The sequence below is a fragment of the Oenanthe melanoleuca genome, chromosome 8, assembly GCF_029582105.1.
Source record: "Oenanthe melanoleuca isolate GR-GAL-2019-014 chromosome 8, OMel1.0, whole genome shotgun sequence".
NCBI classification, from domain to species: domain Eukaryota; kingdom Metazoa; phylum Chordata; class Aves; order Passeriformes; family Muscicapidae; genus Oenanthe; species Oenanthe melanoleuca.
This window is the reverse complement of record NC_079342.1, coordinates 26,999,703-27,024,988: the sequence shown is the minus strand read 5'-3', so window position 1 is coordinate 27,024,988 and position 25,286 is coordinate 26,999,703. Positions and strand designations below refer to the sequence as shown.

General features: G+C 54.7%; 1 protein-coding gene across 2 annotated transcripts; it reads right to left on the bottom strand.

Moving 5' to 3' along the window:
• Positions 1-3,914: 3,914 nt before the first annotated feature.
• UCK2 (uridine-cytidine kinase 2) lies at positions 3,915-24,652 on the bottom strand. 2 transcript variants are annotated; one of them, XM_056497585.1, is made up of 7 exons: positions 24,327-24,635; positions 14,529-14,688; positions 13,486-13,582; positions 12,545-12,687; positions 8,565-8,662; positions 6,679-6,727; positions 3,915-5,866 (listed from the first exon to the last, which is right to left on the bottom strand). In XM_056497585.1, exons 1-7 carry the CDS (start codon positions 24,423-24,425, stop codon positions 5,727-5,729), a joined length of 786 nt encoding a protein of 261 aa, XP_056353560.1. In that variant the 5' UTR covers positions 24,426-24,635; the 3' UTR covers positions 3,915-5,726. The 2 variants fall into 2 exon arrangements, with proteins under 2 accessions (XP_056353560.1, XP_056353559.1); XM_056497584.1 differs by lacking the exons at positions 3,915-5,866; positions 6,679-6,727; positions 8,565-8,662 and having other exon boundaries at positions 12,595-13,582; positions 24,327-24,652.
• Positions 24,653-25,286: the final 634 nt, after the last annotated feature.

Sequence of the window (25,286 nt, the reverse complement as noted above, 5' to 3'; positions counted from 1 at the left end):
GGTGATACTATTTTTTTTTTTTCCAATATCTAATCGGAACCTCCCCTGTCTCCGCTGGGCCGTTTCCTCTTGCCTAGCAGAAGAGACCGACCCCACCTGGCTGCACTACCTTGTCCTGTGGTTGCAGATACCACCCCCAGCTCCCTCAGCCGCTCCGCACCTGTTTCCCAGACCCTTCACATGCCTTGCTGCCCTTCGCTGGGCACATTCCAGCACCTCAATGTCCTTTTTAAAGTGAGGGGACCAGAACTGAACGCAGCACTCGAGGTGCAGCCTCGCCAATGCCGAGTACAAAGGGGTGATCACTTCCCTAGCCCCCCCCCCATCCCTCCATAAATCCAGATAAACAGCACTTCTCATTCTCAGTGGGTAATGCATTTCTCAGTGTACCTGAACATGGCATGTGCTGTGATTCTGGGGCTGCCCTGTGCATGAGGAGACCTCACTAATGTGTGTAAATATCCAAAGTGGAGATGCTGAGGTGGTGGAGCCAGGCTCTTAGTGGTGCCAAACACTGTGATGAGATACACGGTAGGCTCCACCTCAACAGAAGGAAGAACTTCTTTACTGTGCAGTGATCAAGCACTGGAACAGATTGCCCAGGAGTCTCCCTGGACAGACATCCCAGACCCGCCTGCATACAGAGCAATGCCATGTTCTGAAATGGCCCTGCCTGAGCAGGGAGGTGGGACCAATGACCCTCTGTGTTCCCTTCCAGCCTGACCCATTCTGTGATTCTGTGCAGGACCAGGATGGTCCTTGTGCATTCATTCCAACTTGGGATATGCTATAGTTCTGTGAATTTCTGGCTTTCCTCTTACCAAAAGTGACTTTTTTGTCCATGTATCCCTGTAAGGTGACAGTGCCCAGTGCCTGCCCATGGCCTGCTGGGTTCCTTAGTCCTTGGAGCCTCCAAGGCTGGTGGGATCACACCTGGAAGAGGAGCAGATGTTTGGAAGTGGCTGGATAACAATGCCAACAGGAGTGTTTTCATCCAGGATGACAACCAGTCACAAGATACCTCAGCCCACCAAAGGCTCCTGTGGCAGGGGCTCCTCCACTGCCTGTCCCCTCTGCCACCCTCCCAAAGGGCCTACTGCCATCTCAAAGGCCAGGAATCTGTCTCCCTAAATACAACAGTCAGAGCATGCCTGTGCAGCAAAATCCCTGCTAGGAGCAGCCAGCTTTGGGAATCTTTGTGCAAAGTTCATATCAATTTTATTGTGTCTGTGGCACGTGCTCTTTTGGTACAAAGGGCATCCAGGGAAGGCAGGAGTGTCAGCCAGGCTGCTGTCTGTGAGCCTCCAGAATGTGTGTGTGCTCCAGGAGAGATGGGAGAACTGGGATGGGACAGAGCAGGCACCCCACAGGTGCAACATTCCAAGAGGAGCCCATTGCTCCTGAGGCACAAAAAACCCCACCCTGTCATGGAGGGAGTGGCCTCTGACCTGCCCTACCTCTGGGCCAGCTTTGGGAGCACCTTGCCCAGGTGGACATGTCCTGACTGCTCTGCAGGACCTGGAAAACTGTGGGCATGCTGGGCCTGGCTCATATTGCCCTCAGCATCTGGAGAAATGTGTGGGAAAACCAGAGATGGGCTAACAATCTAAACCAGTCACACAGGAAGGGATGGCTCTGTGGGGTGCAAGTAAGGCCTGGCCCTGTCATTTCCAGGGATGGGGACAGCCAGCTTCACATTCCATGAGGACAGACTGCCAGGAAAAGTGCACCTCCCCATGTCCCCAGCTGTACAAGATGAGGGCCAAAACTGTGGTGATGCTTGGGGCCACCAGGCTTTTGCAAGATCTCCAGCACCAGCAGTACCAGAGGAAAGGAGCAGAGTTTGGGAGTCTCCTTGGGGAAGGACATGGCATAGAGCCAAACTCAGGAGAAGGGACAAGCCTGCCACCAGCTCCTCTCCCAGCCAAGGAATATTTCAAATTCACAGACTGGCTGAGGTTGGAAGCTCAAATTGTCCAAGCCCATGCTCAGGTGAAGTCTCAAGCCAGTTGCCTGTGAACTCCTACAGTTTTGATATCTCCCAGAAAGAGACTCCACAACCCTCTGAACAAGCTGTGCCAGTGCTCCCTTACTTGCCCAGCAAGTGTTTCCTGATGTTCAGAGGGAACCCCTTCTTTTTCAGGTTGTGTCCAACCACTGGGTATCTTTTCACCCTCCCTCCTGCTATTTCTATAATTAATAGGACTCCCCCTCAGCCTCCTCCAGTCTGAACAATCCCACATCTCTTAATCTTTCCCCATAGGAGATGTCTTCCAATCCCTTCATCATCTTCATGACCCTTCCATGGACTTTTCCCAGTAGCTCCTGTACTGGAAAGCCCAGAACTGGACACAGGATTCAGGTATAGCTTCACCTGAGCATAGGGGAAGGATCACCCTAAAGCAGCCCAGGATATCATCCACTAGCCCTCTGCTGTCTCCTGGACAACCAGACCCTCACAGCCTTCTCTGTGCATTCCAGATGTCTCAGCATGTACAGGCACATGGGAGCACTCTTCCCCAAGGGCAGCACTTTACAATTCCCTTTGCTGAACACCAAAACGTTTCTATCAGCCCATTTCTCCATCATGCAGATCTTCAGTGACGATGTCAGATGGGCTGGACCTAGTCACTGGTCCACCACACCCCACACCACTGATCACCACACTCTGGGACCAGTCTTCCAGCCAGTTTTCCATCTATCTCTGGGTTTATCCAGCCTGTTCATCAACACTACAAGGACATTACAGATCCTATCAAACACCTCACTCAAACCAAGGCAGACAACGTGCCCTGCTCTTCCCTCCCCCACCACACCAGTCCTTTTCAGAGGATTGTCAGGTCATTTAAGCCTGACTTCCCCTTTTTGCATCCATGCTGACATCAAGTGTTTTGCCACAAACGTTGCTAAAAGCAGTCCCCCCGTGCCTGACACCCAGCTGGTGCTAATGCCACCCTGCCTGTGACATCTTTGGATGACTGTCATTTATTCAAGATACTTACTGGGAAGAGCTGAACTTGTCCACCTCTGCTGTTCTGAGAGCAGAGGGGTTTCACAACAGCATCCCAAGCCAGATGGGCACCAGGACTTGCTGAGTGTGACAGAATGATGTCTTGAGACATTTTGGGGTGCATGTGGGGGAAGGGGCAGGTCAGGCCCTGCTCTGCACATCTCCCATCCTGTATCCCAGCCCTGCAGGGGCTGCCAATCCCAGAGGCAACGCTCCACACCTGCCCCTGGAGCCCTAACCAAGTTCCCAAGTGGCCTAATGACTGGAAAACCCACCTGGGGCAAGGGCTCAGGAAGGCTAAGGAGCAGCTAAAGCTGAACTCAAAGTGAGCACAGGTCTTAACCCTATCTCCTCGTGGAGTTTTCATCAGATAAAACACCTCTGGAACCCAGGAGGGGGTAGCTATATGTGTCATTTTCTCTACCTTTTCTTGCTTTCTACTTCCTCTAACTCCCTCTTCTTGGAATTCACAAATAATTTCAAATGGAATGGGCTTAAAGTTTGCAAAGTTGAATGGGCCAATTTAATCCTTTGAAGAAAGTGCTCTAAACCTTCTGCCAAAGTTATTTGATTTTCTAAATTTGCCATAAGGTCTTTTTGGTTGTTTTGACCTCTCAAGAGTATCTTGTCAGTATTTCTCCTGTGCATCTAATGGAAAGCACATCAACAACCATCAGCCCTTTAAAAAGCCTTGTCAGGTGAGTTTTTTGAGGCTTACAGTGAGGGGGGCCAGCCAAAATACTGAGCTGCTGCTTCCTTCTTCACCAAAGCACTGATCTGTGCCAGCAGCTTTGCTCAAGGTCTGGCTTAGACTTGCAGAACTAAGACAAGGTTGGCCAAGTCTGCTTCTATCCTGGGACTGCAATCAGCACCATGCAGCACCAAACAGGAGACAACACCAGCATCCATTTATTCTGTGTTTATTCACTGGGGAGAGGAGGCCAGTATTTTATCTTGTCTTCTGCATGAGCCCTGAGAAGCATCACCAGTTCTGGTCCCTCTTACCTACACAGAATCAGGCGGTGCCAGCCCTTGGTCATGGCAAAGGTGATGTGCCTGGAGGAGTGTTGGCAGGTGGGGAGAGGGATAAAAGGCTGCCTCATCAAAGAGCAAGAAGGAATGAGTCTGCCCCAGCAGCAGTCACTGGGGGGAGGTGTTTCCTTTCTTGCTCTCTCCAAGACCAAAGCCTGTCCCAGTTCACATCAGGCTGGAGAGCAATGGAGCATGGTCCATTAAACTCTTAACCACAGAGTAAAAACAATTCTCTGGAAAGACTGGAAAAGCCACGAGGGAGCAAGGCTGAGGGTCTCTGCTCCAAGCTTTGTGGGATGCCTGTGAAATTTTGGGTTTGGTAGGGCAAGTCAGTCTTAGCAGCACTGGCTGAAGGATCTTTGCTGGCTACCATCCCACCAAGTCCCTGTCCCAGCCAAAATGCCCCATCTTGAAGGGGGCCTCCCCAGGCATCCCTAAATCTGTAGCTCAACCCCACCAAGCCCCTCTGGACATGGCTGCTGTAGCACCACCAAGTTAGGGGAGACTAACTCTCACCCTGGGCAGCCATTGGGACAACAGACTGCAGGGACAGTGTCCTCCCCAGGACAGTGAAAGGGACACAGGATACTGAAACAGGGAGCAGAGGATTACTGGGCAGCCAGTTTCACACGACACAGATGGGACCTGCTGATGTCCCACATGGGGATGCAAGGCAGTGCAGGGACCACTACACACTGCTGAGCCCGTCAGAAAGGCAGCTCAGCAGCTGCCTTTTATCAGCCATTGCCCCTTTCTTTTAGAAGAGGCTGGTTGTCCCTTGACCATACCTCATAAGCCCCAAAATCCCCCATACAAGAGCAAAACCAAGTGAGGAATGAGACACACCTCTGACCTGCAAGCCAACCTCCAGGCCTGTCAGCCCAGGGTCAACTAACAGTGCCACCAGACACAGCCACCAAGCTCCAGAGGGGCTGAAGGTATCCCCATGCTGCTCCCACATGAGCCAGGCACTGAGACTGCTAAAAAGGCCGTGTTTATACGGCCACATACCCAGCACCACCTTCCAGGTCCTGGCTGGAGGGTGTGACAGCAGCCCCACACCTGTGGTGGGAGGGGGTGTCAGGCACAGAATGGGATGCTGCTGAAAGGCTGAGACTTGGAGCTGCAGAGAGTCAGGGGGAGATACTCCACATCATTCTCCCAGCTGCCAGAGGCACTGTGCAGCACCTGCCAGCCAAAACCAGGCTGCTTGGACCTGAACAGCAACAGCAGGAAGAGACAAACCCAGCTGAGGTGTAACACTCGGGCCACACTCAAGCTGCCACTGCCCTTTCCCAGGAAGGACACCACAGCTCTTCCTTCCTTACCGCCTTTGAGGTGAAGATCCTGACACCAACACCTCCCAGGAGCCCCTTTCCCAGCCCCAGTCCCTCCCAGCAACACTGAGCCTGGCAAGTAATTTTCCGTTATTCTGCATTTACACAAAAATAGAGCAATTCTATATTTATAGAGATTTATAGCCGGTTCCGTGCTGGAGGAGTTATTGAGCGAGGCCGGGAGCTGAGGGTGGTCCGGGCTCCCGAGCAACCGGCTGCTTCTCATTCGGCAATCGGAACATACAAAATTAAAGGCATTCGTCTCCGTCTGGATTCTTAAATAGATAAGGGGGGAACGAGTGGTCAGTATGTACAGAGGGGCCGCGGGGCCGTGGCCTCTGCCCGGGTCAGTGGGGCCGGCTGCTGGACTCTGAGGGCTGCCGCTGGCGCGGGGGAGTGTAGCCGTTCAGGTACCCGTTGCTCTGGCGCTTGCTGAGTCCTCCGTTCAGAATGTCCTGGATGTGCTGCACGATCAGGTTTATGGCCACTGCGAGCAAAAGGGGAGAGGTGGCGTTAGGATGGCTGCAAATCCACCACAGGCAAGGCAGGGCTGTGCCCCTGCTGTCCCTCCCACTGCTATTGGTGCCTTGCGTTTTAGCTTCTATGTTTTCCAGAATCGCTGCTCTGAAATTTTATATTAGGTGTTAGTAAGCTCTCCTCACAGGGTAGTTAGACAAAGCAATCCCTTCCCAGCTACAGAATCAAAGACACCTGGCACCCAAAAAGCAGAAACAGCAGTGAGGGAAAGGGGGCTGAGACTTCATAGCCTGAGGCTGTGGTTGGAAAATTGACCTCAATATGTAGATGAACCCAAACTTATAAAAGTGTAAAACTCATGATCAGGATCCATCTTGGATTTGATTTGGGTGTAACCCTAGCTGGGCTCTTGCACTGCCCAAAGTGTGTCCTTTCAATAAATGCCTGTTTTATTCATTTTGCCCTGTCTAGTCTCTGTTCCAGGTCAGCCTTCCCAGGCAACGCTACCCCCTCCTATCCCCCAGGACCTGATCCCAGGATGGTCAGGCTGATGGTCTCCACCTGGCTGACCCACTTGCACACTGCCTTTTGTGTGGGATGAATCAAGAGTGGGGCTGGAGGCATTAGTGGAACACAAACTCCCAGTCAATAATACTCCAAGCAGGAGCAAAGGGAACACTCGTCTTGGCACACCTGTGGTAGCAGCACTCTCGGGTGGCAGTGGCCTGAGTCCCCTCTGTGGCAGGTGCTGCTACCTCCAGCCTAACTCCACTGCAACAGCAATAGCCCAAAGCTGGCTGCCAGCAGGGTCTGGGTGCTTACCTTCATTATCTGCTCCTCTGGGAATGATCACATCAGCATATTTCTTGGTCTGGGAGGAGAGAGAGCACTGTGTTACAGGGAAAGTGGAGAGACACCAGGCTGGGGCATTGTCCCTGCTCCCTGGGGCAGCTCCTTGCTCAACCCAGACCCACTGGGAGGTATGTCATTGCTGATAGTACATTTGGGATGATCTTATTTGTGTTCTGCTGTGTTTATAGGCCATGCTTTGTGCCCTGACTCCATTTTCATCAGCTCACACAGAAGCCAGTAAGAGGCATCCTAAACAAAACCTGCAATTAAGAAGCCTCATAATCACACGACTCCAGCAGCTGATGCTCTTGGGAACATCACTCTCCCTGAATCCAATCCAGACTTGCTCCAAGAGCATGAGCTGGCCTGCCTGGGCACAGCCACAAGATCTGTCTGGGAAGGGGGGAGAATTCTCTACCACATCACTTGCAAAGAAGGTGTGATTCAGGACAGCAGTCCTGACCTAGTTTCACCTGCAGGTGCCAGTCTGTTTCCTCCCTGTTTGTGTCAGTTTTACAGCTGGCGTGCAAGCCCACCAAGCCAGCTGGGGTGATGGGTGTCACCTCACACCTCCAAGTGCTTCCAGACATATCAAAAATCACCAGCATATGCTGGACTGTTTCAGTACTGGACCACTTGGCCCAGAGCTGCTTTAGGAGTCAAATAACAGCAACAGTGGGTGCTGAGCCTGCATTGCTCTGCAGTTGAGCCAACACTAGGTTGGAAGTGGGAGCAGACCATTGCAAAGTTGTGGGTAGAAACAAGGCAGTTTTGTGCCCTCCTTGTTTCTCACTTCATTCTCCTACGGACTCTTCAGCAGAAGATGCAGCATCTGCTGCTTTGAAAAACTGTGAATTTATCTTGTTGGGCTGGGGACTTGCAAGAAGAAGAGCCTCACAAGCTGGACCTGCCTTTCAGGAAAAGCCTTTCTGGGCTTTGGAATTGGTCCCCAGAGCCTCAGCTGAGTGAGACTGAAAAAAGGGAGCTGTGCAAGAGCCAGGAAAAGACCTTGTAGCACAGAATCAGTCCCTCTTAAGGTAAGGGGCAAAGCTGACCAGATAGACAGGCATAGAGATGTTCCTAAGGTGGGAGGCAGTTTAACTCCTGTCTGTGGTGCTGGCCAGCAATTCCCAGGTTTCAGGGCTCACTTCCTCCAGAATAAAAAGAAAAAAATCCTTGTATAGCTACCATAACTACCATATCTGCTTGAGAAACCTTGAGAACCAAGGCACAGGCTCCTCTCCATGAGAGCCAGGAAAGGTGTACAATGGCTGATCCTGCAAACATGCTATTTCCATGCAAGTCTGCAGGACTGCAGTAAATTCCCCCACACAGTTCCTGTCTGGCAGGGACTTGCCTCTGTTATCAGCTCCCAAAGGAGCTTCCTTTCTCCAAGCAGGCCTTGCCACTCACCAGCCAGGAAATGCAACCTGCAAGGCCACATCCCACGGCACAGAGAGAAGGAAGAAGCTTCCCTGCCCTCCCAAGCATGAGGCCAGCAGGGTGAAAAGGGCAGGCAGGACAGCCCAAAAGAGGAGGCAGACACAGCAATCTCTGCCTGGGGGCAACGACCTCCCATTCCCCAGCTAAATACAGCCAAGGACCTTCCACCTTCTCTCCCAGGCTGAGCTGCCCAGTGGTTGGTCAGCCCTCCACAGGGAGGGATTCCTCTGGCCATGCTGCCTTCCCGAAGGGAAGGGTGATCTCAGCAGGAAGGCAGTGGCTGTATAAACAGTCCCCATCACACCCTGCCCTGGCCAGAGCCTGCAGAGAGGCAGCAAGGCCCAGGAGGGTGGTGTGAGCTCTGGGCACAGAGCTCCTGTTGAACCCCCCCAGCTGTCACTGGCCTGACTCACCGGCAAGCAGAACTCCTCAAAGGCAGGCTTGACGAAGGTGATGTACTGAGATAGGATCTGCTCCAGGTCCCTGCCTCGCTCGCTGATGTCTCGTAGCACTGAGGGCAAGGTGTAAGGCACAGTCAGGAGCTGAGGCACAGATCTCCACCCCCTTGCCCTTCAGTGAGCCCTTAGCCAGTGACCCAGGTGTTTTGTATTTGTACCTGAGATCACCGTTCCTGGAAGCTGCTGTCCATGTGTCTGAGCACATCCCAGCCCTGCTCCATGCTTTTAACCTGCTTCCAAGTTTTCCTGGGAGCCAAGGGCAGGCTGACCTGACCAAGGGCTTTTCTTGGCCTCCCGCCCTTCTCATCTCTACATGCACATTCCAGCTGTAACCAGTGCCAGCCCAGTCCCAAGTGCTCCCAGCCTCAGGCTTTGCCTCCCTCATGTCACTCTGTCCTGCCTGCCTGGGCATTCTCTCAGCCATCCCAGTGCAGAGCTGCCCAAAGAGCAGAAAAGCAGTGGGGTTCAGCCACACACACACACATTAAGGCACAGTTTAACTCAGATCTGCAGAGGTGAGGAGAGTAAAACTCTCCCACCTGCACAGCTCTGCCAGGCTCCTTGTGCAGTCCCAGCCAAGCAGGAGAACCAGAGGTTGAGGAGGTGCTTGGGCAGGTCAGCTCAGGAGGAAGCCTGAAGGCAGGAGAGCAAACCAGTCTCCTGCTTGTTCTGCCATTCAGGCCTTTCACCCTGTTTGCACGAGCTGTTTGGGCCAGTGCCATCTCCAGTCTGAATCCACTTCAGCATGGACAAGTGCCCCAGTTCAGCAGGAATTCAATCCACAAGGAAGAGCCCTGTGGCTGAGCAGACGGCTCTTGGCTGTCCCTGGGGGGCTGCTGGCTTTTCCCCAGCATGTGAGTTTGGAATGAGCCAAGGCACAGCCCTGCCCTGCCAGCCTGCCTGACCTGCTGGGCAGCCAGTGCCCGTGTGCTCTGGGGGCCAGCACGCTGCTGCTCTGGCACTGTCCCCGTGGCTCTGTGTGCCTTCAGCCAGCAGCCTCACAGCATGGCCTTTCACAGCCCTGCATGGGGGAAGTGATGGGGGAAAGGGCTGGCAGCAGGATGGCTGCCAGCTCCCTGCCTGCTCCAGCGAGCAGGAGTGAGCCCTGGCTTGAGCAACACAGAAAAAGAGAAAGGGAAAACATAACACTTTTGTTTCCCAGTCCCACACCTTATCTGTTGGGGTGCAGGGGCTGGTGTGACAGGACAAAGCTCTCCTGCCTCTTCCCAGGGCACACCACAGCAGGACAATCACCCCACACACAAACACAAGTCAAACACCTGCTGTCTTGTACCTGGCCCAAACAGCCCAGGCTAAGGCCACACACCCTGTCCAGAGGGATTGTTGGCAGGGCAGGCAAATATCCCAAGGACAGGTCAGCACTCCTTTGAAGCCAGCAGGTCCAAACTCAAACTGGACCCAAAGCATGCACGTGACACTGGACCTGGTTTATTTTTTAGGAAAACCGGCCAAGGACAGGGCAGTGAGGGAGCTTAGCCAGAATTAGGTCCCTGCTCCCCATGGATCCCTGTTTGAGGTACCTGGCAGACCTTGCCCCTTGCACTCTGCTAGCAGAATTTCTGGGGAGAGGTGCTGAGATGGGGATGGTGTGAGTTGCACACACTGAACCCCAGCACTACTGATTAACTGAGCTGTCACTGCACTTCCAGGAACCTCATCTCCTGCTGCTGCCCAGCTGAAAACCCAATTGCTGCAACCCTTCAGCACTTCTGGGACAGAAGGATGACTCAGGGCCACATCACAACACAAGATCCCAACTTTTGCTATGAGTTGCCTCCAGCTACGTTCCAGGGACATGATTATACCTTTGGCACCTCTCACACAGACTCTCCTTTCCCAGAAATGACAGGCACATACAGTAAACAGATTTGATGCTGCAGTGGTCTTACCAACTGCTGATGGCAGGGAAATGGCCAGATTCCCACCAGGAGAACAATGAGCTGCAGTAACTAGGAGACAGCAGCACCTCCATCAGCAATGCTGCCCTTTTGCAAGTGATTGATGGTGAGTGGGAGAAGTAGAAGCCTTACAAGCAGCAGTGTGAGCACAGCAGTGACCCAACAGCTCCACACTACACACCACCTTCTCCTGTCCTGAATGGAGCCCAAAAGTCAGGAACTAAATTAACTCAGTGGACACTCAGGAGATCTGTTACAGGAGTGATCCATAAAATAGGGCATTGATATGAGTGTTACACCAAAGGTGGGGAATGAGAATGGACTGGATAGTGTGGGACCTGGGCATCATTTAAGTGGAATAAGGGGTGGAAAGTGTGCTGGTTTTGGTTGGGATAGAGTTAATTTTCTTCACAGTGGCTGGTGTGGGGCTGTGTTTTGGATTTGTGCTGAAAACAGGGTAGATAACACAGGGATGTTTTTGTTATTGCTGAGCAGTGCTTACACAGATCCAAGGTCTCTGCTGCTCCTCACCCCACCCCAACAGTGGGGGAGGAAACACAGCTGGGACAGCTGACCCCAACTGACCCAAAGGATGCTCCACACCACATACATGATGATAAAAAGCTGGGGGAAGAAAGAGGAAGGTGAGATATTCCGAGTGATGGTGTTTACCTTCCCACATAAGCATTACACACGATGGAGCCCTGCTTTCCTGGGGATGGCTGAACACCTGCCTGCCCACAGGAAGTGGTGACAAATTCCTCACTTTGCTTGCCTTGTGGCTTTTGCTTTACTTATCAAACTGTCTTTGTCTCAACCCAGAAGTTTTCTCACTCTTATGCTTCTGATCCTCTCCCACCAGGGAAGGCTGAGCAGGGAGCTGTGTGTGGCTGGGGTCACACCCCACAGCTGGGTATGGCCCTGAGCCCCTGCACAGCAGAGTTTAAGGGATTAGGGCTCACATTTTGGGATCCTGCAAGTGATATATGTGACCTGCTACTACATCTCCCTGCAAGGACTGTGCTGTCACCTCCCTGGATGAGTCATGCAAGAACAGTGGGCAGGGTCAAGAGGGATTCATAAAAAGGAGATGTTAATCACTGCTGATGACATCCCAGCAGCTGAGGAGGCTCTGCATGTGTCTGACAGCAGGAGGGCAGGCAAGACCAGCTCCACTGCAGAGTGGAACAGTCCCATCCATGCACACAACAGTCCCAGACTGACGCACTGAGAACGCGCTCCCCTCGTCACAGCACAGAGCTCTTGGAAGGGACTGCTCCTCTAGGTCATCTTCTGCATCCCCAGGCACCCTGTGGAGCCTGTCAGAACCAGGCAGGGGTAGGAATAGTTCAGACAGAAGGCAATTCTGCCCCCAGAGTCCCCAAATGGTTTTGTAGTCACCCAGGAGGTGCTGCATCAGTGACCCCACCCCTCCCTCAAGGCTGCTGAGAAAAGAAGCACATCTCAAACCACGCAGGCTCTGCAGTGTGGTGTCCCTCCCACAGCCAAGCTAGCAGGACATGGGGACTCCTACAGAGGGACACTCTGGTTTCTAGGGCTCCTTGCCCCCAAACCATCACCCCCCAATGCCAGGTATCACACAGGCTCCACACTGGGTTGCACAAACATACAGCCAGACTCCCCATCTGCACTGCCCACGGCCCGAATGCCACCCTCCGAGCACACCCACAGCCCAGGCCCTGAGTGGATCTATCAGGCACTGCCTTCTGACTGAACTGCCCAGATGCTGTGCTTGCCCACTGCTCCCTTCCCTGCTGGCATCTGCTGGCTGGCAGCAGCTGCTGGCACTGGGCTGGTGCCACGGGGCCATGCGAGGACACAGCACACTCAGCAGTCATCAAAGGAGGAATTCCAGCCAAGGCAGCAAAAATCCCACTGCATCCCAAGAGACACAGAGCAAGGAACTGTCCTGCTGCCCCAGTGACACTCTTTGAGCTTTGAGCCTGCTCTGGTGTCACAGCTGCCCAGAGCAGTCAGGGGGATTTCTGTCCTCACCTCTGCGGGACAGCCGGGTGTCAGCGTCGGTGTCCACGAAGAGCTTCATGCGGAACAGGTCCCGCACCTCCTGGCTGTAGAAGGCCAGGATGCCCTCAAACAGCACCACGTCAGCAGGGTACACGGTCACCGTCTCCTCTTTCCTGCCAGGGCAAGCACAGTCAAAACCTGCTGTTTGGGGGAGGCCGGAGAGCAAAAAGAGAGGTGGGGGGAGACAGCGGTGCTGCTAAGCACTGCTCCAACCCTGGGACACCACTGCTGCACCAGGGGGGCACCGAGGAGAGGGCAGACCTACCCCACCGCCGTGGAGGGAATCCAAGGCATACGTACGCTTCCTGGAAGGACAAACAGCACAGCGGGAAGCACGCCAGCCCTTCTCCCCCCACCTCGGCAGCTGCTGCTCACAAGGGTTATGTGCCAAGCCAGGGAGCCCAGGAAAGGCTGAGCACAGGAACCTGCACGGGCAGCTCTGCTTCCCTGGGATGCAGGCAGCGCTTCCCTGTGCTTTTGTGGGAAACGGAGCAGAGCCACGCCATCCACAACCAACATGGGCATGCCAGAACAAGCTGAACACATGCAAGGGGAGTGTTACAGGAGCAAGAACTGCTGTCCTCCTCCTTTCCTGGCATTGCCAGGCTGTTTGAGTACTTGTTAAATCCGCAAACACTGAGTTTCTGGGGAGTGGAGGCGTGGATGGGGGAAGAGAAGGGAGGTCATAACCCCCTGGATGTTGCTGGGTGGCTACACAGCTTTCCAGACCCTCAGCCTGTGCCTGTATCTGCCTGGGATGCTCTAACCCAGGGCTGGAGGAGTTAGGATGGAAGCTCTGTGCTGGCAGGTTAGGCAGCCAAGCAGAGAGCAGGAGTTTGGGAAGGGCAGGGCAGCGTGCAGCACCACAGGACGTTAGCAGAGGCATGGCAAGGCAGGAGCAGCTGTTAGACCTGGAGTGGGAGACAAAGTCATAGACAGGAATCTGGACCGTCTTCCCTTCTGTGATCTCTTTGAGTGTTTTCACAATCAGCTCGTTGTCAAAGGCATCTGAGGAGAGAGCAAACGTTACCCGAGGCAGCTTTGCAACCTCTCCCACCCGCCAGATGCTGAGCTTCACCCGAGCCAGAGTCGCTGGCACCACGCACTGGGGACAGACAGACAGACTGACTTGGGAGGAAAGGCCTGCACCTCCCCAGGGACGAGGCAGGGCCCAGCTCTGCCAGAGCCACGGGGCTCTGTGGCTCTGCACCAGCCTGGGATTTGGCCTGCAGAGATCAATACTGTCCTTGTGCAGGAGTGCTGCCAGCCCAGGCACAGGAAGGCATCTCCTCCAGGGCTCCAGCCCTTGGACAGAGACTGGAGCAGTGTTCCAGCACTGAGCTGCCAGACAGACAGGGCTCTGTTTGCTCAGTGCTCGCTGCCTCTGGCCATTGTCCTCACAGGGACGAAGGGACAGCAGCTCTGGAATTTCCCCACCGAGCCTAGAGATGGTTCAAAGAGCCCCTGTTGTAGTTACAGGGCAGGGCCCCTCGCTGGAAGGGCTGGCAGAGCAGCTGCACAGCTGGTTCCCTGCTTGAAGCAGGGACATGGAGCTGCTGGCTTCAGGGACTCTGCCAGGCCAGATCCTCTGGGCCTGACTCAGCTGCACCAAAAACCAATCTGTTCCTTTGCAGCCTGCTCTAGATGAAGGGTACTGGAACAAGATAACCTTTAAGGTCCCTTCAAACTGGGGGATGTTTTTGCAGGAAGAGGAGGGTGTTAAGGAGTTTTTCTCATCCCAAACACTCCACTCCATTTCTCTCCCAAGAAGGATGGAGATGAGACACAGGTGATCCCAACCACCCTGCCAGCAATGCAACCAGCTCTACCAGAGCTTAACTAAGCCAGCCACCCACTCCTGTCCCAGGAGAATTCAGAGCCCCAGTGTCCATGCAGGCTCTTTGCTGCTGCAGCTGGGGGTCCCACTCCAGCCCATTCACCATCCTCCATTCACCTGGGTGGTCAAAATTGAACTGGCCTTTGAGTGCCTTGGATTTCTGCTCCGAGGTGAGGACCCGGTAGAAGCTGTCTTGGCTCACGATCACCACCTGCTTCTGGCGATAGTCCACCTCGTTCTGGCCCAGCAGCTGGACAATCTTGGAGCACACTGATGACTGGGAAAGGAATAGCAAAGAAAGCACATCAGCAGCAAGTTACACCTAAGTGGCACAGGGAAGATGTCCCCAGGTAGCATCCCTGTCTCCTTGCTGCATCTCCAGCCAAGAGTCTGTGGTTTTCCCAAAGCCACTGAGGGAAAAGTGCTCCAGAGGCATCACCATGGTACTCTTTAGTGTGACAGCAGCACCAAGTTTGCTGCCTGCCACCCTCTCCTCCGCCCCTATAGCCTGCCCACAGTTGCTATTCTGGGCACAAGTGGCAGCAGAAAAACAGTTGGCTCCTACCTGGGTTCAGCCACATGCCCAGGGGCCCCAGGCACTCCAGCCTGCCAGGCATCTCCCCGTGGGCACTAGGGCTGAGCCTCCTCCCTGAAAAAGCAGTCTTGGCTCCCCCAGCTCTGCTCCAGCACAAGACAGTCCTCAGGGAGAGCAAACAAAGCCCAGGATGGGAAGACATGAGAAAGAGAACCATGGGACTTTATCAGGGATCTCTGCCACAGCTGCCAGGGCTGGGAGGAGCCAGCATACCCTGGTGCCTGCTGGCACAGCGAGCTCAGGGCACTGCAGAGTCAGCGGCTCAGGAGCCACGTGGGCCCGGCTGCCGAGTGCTGCTGGCACAGGGACGGGGACCTCGCACTGCACAGGGAGAGGGTGGCACAGGGAGCAGGCACCTCACACTGCAGAGGGAACAGGCACCTCACACTGCACAGGGAGCAGGCACCTCACACTGCACAGGGAGCAGGCACCTCACACTGCACAGGGAGCAGGCACCTCACACTGCACAGGGAGCAGGCTGGGAGAGGGTGCCTGGCACCGGCTCTGTGGCCACCACTGCAACACGACCCAGAGCACAGCTCGGGACAAATCCCCAAGCCTGCTGCAGTCCCTTCTCCTTAGTCACGGGAGTGCTTGGGCGCTGTGCAATGCACTGGTGGTGACTGCATTGCTGCCAGCACTGCCCCAGCCACTGGGAGCCAAGGCCAGGCTGGCTGGGGAGTGCTCTGCTCCTGCCCCATGGCATCCACTGCCCAGTGCCAAAGGGAGCTGCTCCCACTCAGGGAATCACACTGGCTGCATGTGCCCAGCCGAGCTGCTCCTGGCCCCACTCTGCTGAACCCTGTGCCTTGCAAAGAGCAGCATGCTTGCCCCAGCCTGCATTCTCCAGCCTGCCAGTGGCTCTTTCCATGCTCCCACCTCCTGGATGGCTCAGCCATCTGCTCCATACCTGGCTGGCAACCTCCAGCAGCAGAGCTGAAGACAGCCCTGGTGAGAGGGAACAGGGAGGGGAATGCATGCCTGCCAGAGGAGGTCACCCCGACAGGCAGAGAGCAAGGCTGTTTGCCTGAGAAGCTGGAAGATTTGACAGCATTCCCCTCTCCAGAGACTGTCTCTTCCCTCCAGGCCAGGCTGACCTGACTTGGCTGTGACCACTGGGCTGTGAGTCATCCCCAGCCTGGCTGGAGAGGCTCACACACAGCTCTGCTGTGGAGAGAACCGGCTCCAGCTGACCCACAGCAGCCCGGGCAGCCCTGGGCAGTAGTCTGGGTTTTGGGTCAGGGATGGGGTCTCCTGAGCATCCCACCTTCTTCTCCTGCCTCTCCCAGCAGGCAGGACATGCTTCCCAAGCCACACTGGCAGCCCTGCCCTGCAGCAAGCTGCTCCCACCCAGAACAGAGCCCTGACACTCCGTGCCAGTCACTTGCCCGTCCACACACGGTCAAAGCTGCAGCTCACTCTCCCTTTCCTCGGTTTTCCTACTCCCCAAATCCTTCTCAGCCCTACTGCTTATCCAGCTATAGGTTTTGCAAAACCAGGGTGTGCTCAGTGCCTCTTTCCCACTTTTCCTGCCCGCTCACTCCCCCAGACACCACTGCTTGCACGCAGCACAGCAGGGCTCAGCCTTGCCCACAGCTGCCGAGGGTAACAAACTTCCCAGGCCCTCTGCCATTAGGAATAAACCACCTTTCACCACAGCCACACAGACAGATTCCCAGGTTCCACGTGGATCTGCACCAGAAACTGCTTTTGCCAGCCCAGGGGAGGGAGCAGGAGTTCTTTCCTTTGAATCAGTGAAAGCAACATGTGGATTTGCATTCACTCTCTTCCCTTGGACCTCAGCATGTGTACTGGCTATAAAATCATTTGAGAGCATCAGACAAACAGTGCTAGTCTTCCTTCAGCCTTATGCACAGTAATTTCTGGTCTATGGATTCTGGAAGGTGGAGAAGAGCCTCCACCAGCTCTGAAAATCACCCTCTAGTTCCATACCTCACAATTTGAGACACCTGATGGTGAGAAAAGCCCAAGGAGAAAGTAGCCCAAAGCAGCTGGAGATAGGAACACATCCTCCCTCCCTCTAGGTTTCCAGATGAGGAACAGATTGTATCCCAGATGCATTGCCATCCAGGGCTCCGGGGTGGATGGTGCCTCTTGGAAAAACCAACCTGGCAGACAAGAGTGGACCCTTCCCTTTTCCCTGGTGGGCTCTGGAGAGCTGGCACAAGTGGTGGAGAAAGACAACCACAAGGACATTCTGCTCCCAGAACCGAGAGATGCTCAGTTTCAGCACCCCATACTGCCTGGGTGAGCAGGGATGTCACCTCCTGGCTCTGGGAAGGGGCACACTTGTCCCCTTGGTCCTGCAGGTGTGGGCCAGGCTCTGCTCACATATGGCACCTGCAAGAAGTGCAGCAGGACATAGGGACAGTGGGGGACAGGGCATGTTCAGCTTGCCTTAGTCCATTCCAGGGCTGTGTTCAGCCCTTAGTAGGGCAGTGAACTTCAGCAACATCCAAGAGAAGGTTTTTCCTTTTCTCACTATCATTTGTGATAGGAACAACAGTGTCTCATGAGGGGCAGTGCCTGATGCCAACCTGAACAACTCCTACAGTTGGACATGCAGTTTTTCCCCTTGGCTGATAAACACCCACTGTTAAGGAGGAAGAAAAACCAGAAACACACAGCTTGGAAACTCCCCTACACAACGGGAACAGAAACTCCCAGCCTCAGGAAGTGTCCCTCCAAATAAATGACATATTCCCTGCTCCCTTTTATCCCAAAGCAGCACAACATACATGTGTGACTGTGAAAAGATCCATCAATAACTGGAAATTAGCACAGCCAGGTTTTGGGGAGACCCAGAGATGCCCAGTAAGAGCAAGAATAGAGCATGACTCCAAAGTACTGTGCACCAGTCTGGATGCAGGGGACACATGCTGACAACATGCACTTAGCACCCACTTGAAGGGGCAGCCTGGGCTCAGATTCCCTCTCTTGCCAATTCCAAACTGCTTCTTCCAGGGAAGAAGACAATTGCTTCTTCTCCAAGAAGCCCAGGAGTGCAGAGGATGGCTTGAGAAAGGTGATGTGATCCCAGTACACAAGCCCAGCACTAGCTGCGCCTTACATGACACAACTCATCTGCAGGAATAGGAGAGCTATGCCAGAGCTTCTTGTCTCTGCTCAGCCCCTGCTCCATAACCACCTCATCCTGGCACACCTTGCACAAGCCAAAGCCAACACTGCCGGTGATTCAGCCGCAGCAAACTCCCAGCAACAGGATGCTTTCTCAAGAAAAAGCCTTCCCCTCCTCCAGAACTTGGTTAAAACTAAATATAGCCAGGAGCCAGCAGCCTCTGAGGCTCCGTGGTTGCCAAGCAGACCTTTCCCATGGTGGCCACACAGAACTGAAGCAGGACTTTCCAGGCATGCAGGCAGGGAGGGACCCCGGCTCCTGCCATCGCTCATGACTTCCCACACGCTGCAGCGAGGGGAACTCGGCTCCAGGCTGGAGAAAACCCCCAGAGTGCCCTCCCCCAGGCTTTGTGCTCGAGCTGCTCCCTGGGAAAGCTGTGCAAACCAGCCCACACCTCACAGCTCATGGAAAGGAAGGTATCAGCACAGCACTGTGCAAGCAAGAGGTTATTCCTGAGCAGGAGCAGCTGCAGCTCCCCTTGCAGGACTCCTCCCCTGAACCAAGCACACAAACAGCCAGTGTTCAAGGAAGAAGTACAGCTTTATTCTGCTGGGGAGGGAAGATGCAGAGGGCACCTGGGGAAGAAATCCAACTTATTTTCCCAAAAGCAGAGAGGTGGGACACAGGGGAAGAAACTCAACAGATGGGTATTTGGAGGCCTAACCCCGACATTTATTTGGAGTATATTAATTACATATTTAATTCACATTCACTCGTGGCCTATAGCCAGCTGCTCAGATATTCTTCAGGAGCTGACTAATTCCCTGACATTATTATGCAGATTATCCTGCAATCCCTCTTGGGTAGCTCTGATCAGTGAATTATGACTTACAATTCAGACAGTGAACTACGGTTTCCGATGGGTATTAAGGAGAAAGCTGATGGGCAGTGCCACAGTCACCCAGCAGCAACCACCACGAGAAGGGGCCAGGACACAGCTGATGCCTCCAGCCCCAGGAGGGCAAGGCCTGTCCTGGGCTAGCAGGAACTCCTAAGCCTTGTGCAGGTGGAGATGCTAAGAGATGCTGAGAGCAATCTGTCCATCCCCAAGGAACCCAACACTGCAGAGGGATGTTCAAGCTCCTATTTTCCCAGAGACTCTAGATGAGACACCCAGCAAAAGTGACTTAGCCAGATCAATTGATTCCAGCCCTAAAGAAGCACTGAAGCTGCCAGATCCCTTGGGAGCAGGAAAAGGGCTGTGCCAAAAGCACAAGGTAGAGAGAGAGGCACACCACTGCAGGCTGCTCATGAGGACAGTCATCCCCAACAGAGCAATGCCCTTGGCCCACAGCACAACCAGGAGCAAGGACAGACTGCAGCAGTCACATCCCAGAGGGAGAGGAGCCCAGAGGTTATCTCCAGGGACACCAGTGCCATAATGCCCTTCCTGTAGGATCTGATTGGGAGCTGGCTTGGCAGGAGCTAGCGATGGCTCTGCATCTGCAGCAGCCTGGTTGGGGTGTCCTCATCACACCTTTGAGGATAAATCAGTCTCCAGTTTTGTGCTCTGACAGGATTTTCACCCAGATCAAACATAAGGAACCACTGTAATTATTTGTTTAATTTCTCTGCTGTCCTCTATAGCACGCTGCCCTTATCTCCAGCTTATCTCCTGCAGCACACGAGTTACAGATGTTGGTGTCTTCCTGAAAGTTATGGTAATTATAAAGTACCAGGAAGTGCTTGGACTGGGATGACACACAGAACAGACAGCAAACTGGGAAGGGTCCCAGAGCATCTATAAAATGCCTGTGACTGCAGACAGCCAGTTCGTGACCCACACCATCCTTTCCAGTCCTAATGGGAGCACATACATGTGGCAACACTAGCACTGGAAACTTGCTATTCTTGAACCAAAAGCCTCGGCCTCCACCCAGAGCATTCCCAGGCAGGTTCACCACCCTGCCTTTCCCTTTTGTGAGCCACAGGCCAGGCAGAGCAGGAGTAGGATAGCCAGGTTTCTATTCACTCACCCTGGGACACTGTGCATGTGATCAGCAACCCCGGGCTGGAGCATAAACAGGCCCACACAGAGGCTCTAAACACAGATTACATGCAGGGAGGAAAACAAGCCCTCTAACACAATCCCTCCCAATCCTCTGGTTTTAGGCACAGGATATTTTTCCCGAGCCCCTGCTGCAAACTCCATAGCCCAGAGCTGGCTGAGCCCACGGGACTGTGGTAAGCAGGCTCCATAATGAGCACATATTCCATCAGTAACAGGAAAGGGCTGACCCATCAAAACGTCCTGTGGATCAGACCGATCAGGGCTGGCACAGAACAACGTTCTACTAGAAAGTTTGATGAGTCTCTAGCACACGTTGACACCAGTGTTTAACTAGTCAGACCTTGTGATGCAGGGCTCCTGCCAGCCACAAACCAACGTCACCAGGAAATGGTGCTGAACCGGCACAGGGCTGCTGCAATTCCTGTTAGTCCCCCTCCCACGGGGGAGTCATTCCCGGATCTCCCCCGGGCTTTTCTCTGCCAGCCATCCGGGTGGTGACATTGTGGCAGTGACCCCCGGGCTGCTGCGGGGACCTCAGCCCTTGCTGTGTCACAAAAGAGGTTCCATGCAGAGATGGAACTGCCTCATGCAGCTCAGGCCACTCCTTCTCTGGGGCCAACACTGGCTGTCCCAGCCTGGCTGGGCAATTCCAGCCTCCTGGCTGGCTCACTCTTCTCAAAGTGCCTAGTGGGGTAAATGAAGAGCACACCTGGCTGAACACAGCCTGCAATCTCGGTGCTCTGCAGGCTGGAAACTCTGAGGCTGCATGTCCAAACACACATTGGGAACTTGATGTGCTAACTCAAGACCCAAATGATGTAACTACAGGGCTGCAGTGGCACCCATACTCAGCCCTCACTATAATTTGAGCGATGAGCAGCCAACCAAAGCAATCAGCCCTTTACAAATCTGTCTTATCTTACAAGCTCCTGTTGGAAGGCAGCAATCAGCACCTCATTTCTCGTGGGGACAACAATAAGGCTTCAGCCTGAGCTCAAAGAGCCATCCCCATGCCTGCAGCCACCCTGCTGCTGCGAGCAAGCTGCTCCAGGCACTGCTTGGCAGAGCTGGCAGGTCCCAGCAGCTAAGCTGAAGTGAGCAGACAGAAAGAGCTTAAGGAGGTATCCCAATAGTTCCCAGCTCATCTCAGCAGCTTGCTGAACTTTCCTCCAGCCCGCAGCCTGGCTGCCTGCCTTGTACGCTGCAGAGTCCTTGGTAGTCAGGAACGTCTTGCAGGAGCAAGGGAAGAAGCTGTTAGCACAAAGGCCATGGGTGCAAGAGGGAAACGAGAGCTCCAGCAGAACACCTGAGAGCAGACAGGGTGAAAGAAAATGCGACAACCAGCCTTGGGAAGCACTCTGAGGGAACCAGGCAGTTCCAGTCCTCTTCAGGTTTGACACAAGATGGGGGTCTTAATGTCATCTCCACCCCAGGAAACCGCAGCACGCTTTGTCCAGACTGCACAGTGCTTGGATTTCAGAGGACAGCTCTTTTTTTGTGTGCAGAGCCTGTCCCAGCTGAGCTGGCTCAAAACAGCCACTGTGCAGCTTGCACTGCCCTCACAGAGGCTGCAGCATCCCAGACTGCCCAGGAGCTCTGCAGCTCCCCAGTTTTGCTCCCAACACAGTCCAGCTTTCTTTCCAGAGCCAAAAACCAGGAAAGCACTTCAGGGTTCTACCCCTATTGGATTGGCCAAAGTTGCTCAAGCCTCTTTTGCTCACTAGGGAAGAGCACTCAGCCTTTGAACTTGAGTTCTCACAGACTTAAGGAACACCAGCCAAACAATCCCCAGCTCTTTGGGAAGGCTGGCCACTTCCAACACCAGCTTCCCCAGGGCACCACACCACACGAGTTGTGGCAAGCTACAAAACACAATCCCATCCTTCCACAGCCTGGTACACCAAGAGGGATGGATGGGACTGTGGGGCCTATTATCCCCATGTCAGACCCAAAAGCAGCAGTGGGAGGAGCTGTGGGGGGCCTTGGAAGGCAAATTGCCTCTGTTATCTTAGGGCTGGTGTGCTGCCAAAGGGGTGTGTTGCGACAACAACCCCCAATTGGTGTCAAGGCGAGTCGGACGGATTTGCCGCTTTCCCAGGGGGAAAGGTGCCTGCTTCACCTTCCTGCTAGCACTCACTTTTCACCCAGAGCCAGCACATCTGCACGGTAGCCCCTGGTAGGGCTGGATTCTGGCTGCAGGCAAGCCCTTAGCTAAGCAAACCACATCAGCCCCACTGCAGCATCCAGCACTGCCGGGCACAGGGCACTGTCACCAGCCAGTGAGGCACAGCCCCCCACACCCCTGCCTTGCAGCTGCACCAAATGTGAATCTGAGGGGCTGTGGGCACAAGCCCCAGGTCCTTTTTTCCTGTTGTTTGGAGGGGGGTTTTGCCAGCATATTTCTTGCAGCCTTCTCCCACCAACTTTGTAGTGATCTGCTGGATTCCCTTCAACCAACAGTCACTGGAGTGGGGGAAATCAAAGCTGAGAGACAGGAAAAGCCAGTTAGTACATCTCCCTTGCTAGAAAGGACCATTTCCCTATTTTTTTCTCCTAAGGCAGCCTGCTGCTCTTGAGCATTTTCACTTTGAAGTTGAGCACCACTGTGGTGCATTGTACTGTAATCACTGCTTTTACCTTGTGGGCCTGAGACACAATGTTCAGAGACATAACAGTTCAGCAGCGCCAGACACGATGTTATTGGGACAACTACAGAGAGGCAGACCCACGCATCAGAGAACAGACAAACCCAGCGTGTTTGAGTCACCAGGAGCTGTACTGCAAGAACAATCCAGCTTTGGTTCCCACCGGAGGAGATGGCATCCTCTCTCACCATCCCTCCCCTGTTACAGCTGGATTATTCCCCCTTGCAGCAGCAACAGCAGTCCAAGAATCAATAGGGTGCTCAGAGACACATGCTTAGAACACCAGGCTGAGTTCAGCAGCTGGGTTATGCCATCCTTCAAAAGAAGGAGGGATCCCCCTCCAAACAGCATCAACCCGGAGATCTAAAGCTCATCCTTCCCCTGTGCCAGCCCACATTCAGTTTTCTCAGCAAGAAATATTTCACAGGTATAGCTGCTCATCCTTTCCAAGATACAGGCAGAAGTGCTGCCCTGCATACCAGCGCTGATGAGCTGCGGAGCTGCTTTTACTGCTCTTAAAGGAAAAAAAAAAAAAAAAAAAAAAAAAAAAAAAAAAAAAAAAAAAAAAGGCAATTTTCCTTTCTTATTAAGAAATAAAGTGACCTAGAGAGGTTAAACAAATTCAGACGGACACACGGTATATGAAACAAGGCAAAGAAAAGGCTGAGGAGCCGTAAGGCTGCCCTGCGCTGCAGTTTGGGTGTAGCAGCCTGCCGGGAACACCCGCATTGCCCCGGGGGCGGCTGCCCCGGGCCCGCAGCCCTCGCCCGCTCCGCTCCCACCTGCCAAGGGCCAGCCCCTCCCGGCACAGCAGCCAGGAGGTCCTTCAGCCGCTGTGAGTCAGCATTTGCTGCAGAATCCCCGCTCCTGCTACCCGAAAGTTGGGCAGAGAAGGGCACCCCCATGCACGGCGGACACCATTGGAGGCGAGGGGTGGAGGGGAGGAAATTAAAAAACTGCATCGCCCCCGAGGTGCCCAGCAGGGCGGGCATCCCCAGGGGTCAGTGCAGGTGAAGGGGACGGGGGAAGCGCTGAGCACACAGCCACAGAAAGGTTCTGGAGGGGAAATGCCGCCTCTACCCCGGCCGAGCTGCGGCCACCCTTGCTCCGCGCAGCCCCCAGCTCTGCCCGGGGACACAGAGAGACACTAGGTCCCGGCCGCAGCGAAGGAGCGAGTGAATCCCACAGCCAGCCCGCACCCCCCTCCACGTGTGCCGGGCAGAGGCCTCGGTGTCCGCGCTCCCTCGGCCGGATCGCCCATCCCCGGGCACCCAGCGCGGCTCCATCCCCATCCCCACCCCGGCTCCCCCGCAGCCCCAGCGCTCGCCCCGAGCCCGCGGCCCGGCCGCGGAGCCGCGCACGTGGCGGTGGCGGCGGCGGGGCGGCCGCTCGGACCCGCCGCGCTGCCATGTGGCCGCCGCGCCCGGCCCGGGGGCCGCCGCACGGAGCCCGCCCGGCCCCGAACCCGAACCCAAATCCAGCCCCGCACCGCCGGGCCCCGCACCTTGCCGCTGGCCGTGCCGCCGCTGACCCCGATGAGGAAGGGCTCCCCGCCGCTCGGCTGCCCCTGCTCCTCCAGCCGCTGCTCGCTGTCCCCCGCCATCCTCCCCGGCTCGTCGCCGCGCCTCCTCCGCCTTCGCTCGCCGTGCGGGGCCGGATTTATCTGATGAGTCAAGGGCCTTCCTCCCCGCCTGGTTCACATCCCCGGCGCTGCGGCTCCTTGCCAGGTGCTGCCGCAGCTGCACATGCTCGGGCCCAGCCCCAGCCCGCCGGCGGGCGGCACTGCGGCCACATGGGCCCGCACCGCGCCGCCGCCCTGCCTCTGCCCGCCCGCCCGCGGACAAAGGCGCTGCGGCCGCACCGCGCCGGGCCCGCACCGCTCCGCTCGCCCCTCTGCTCCGCTTCAGCGCACACAGCGCTGGGACCGCGCCGCGCTGCCCCCGGCAGAACGCCATTCTTTGTCTCCCACGCTGGCATCCTGCCTTGGATCAGCCATAGGACCAGGGCAGTGACCGTCCCCATGTGCTGGGCATGGTGAGGCCACACCTTGAAAACTAGATTCAGTTTTGGGCCCCTCACGACGAGAAAGATATTGAGGGTGTGATAATTGATAAATGATTCGTGTTAGTCGTAGAAGTTTTGGAGTTTGTATAAACCAGAATACTTAAAATGAGAAAAGAACATGGACCTAGATAAAGGGAAATATATGATTAAACCCACTCTGTTTAAATCCCCCTGTTATGAATATTGTGTATACCAGTTTGTAAAAGAAAAAAAGGGTTTCCCATAGTCTGAAAGGCTTTTTGCCAGAATCAGATTTTCTGCTTTTGTGTAATCAATTGCACACTATCTGCTAAAGATCAGACTTCCCACTTCTGTTTTTTATCTACCAAGACCAGATGGTTACATGACCAACCGTCCCAAGAGCTGTCCCATGGAAGTTTGGAAGTTTCTTTGACCACCA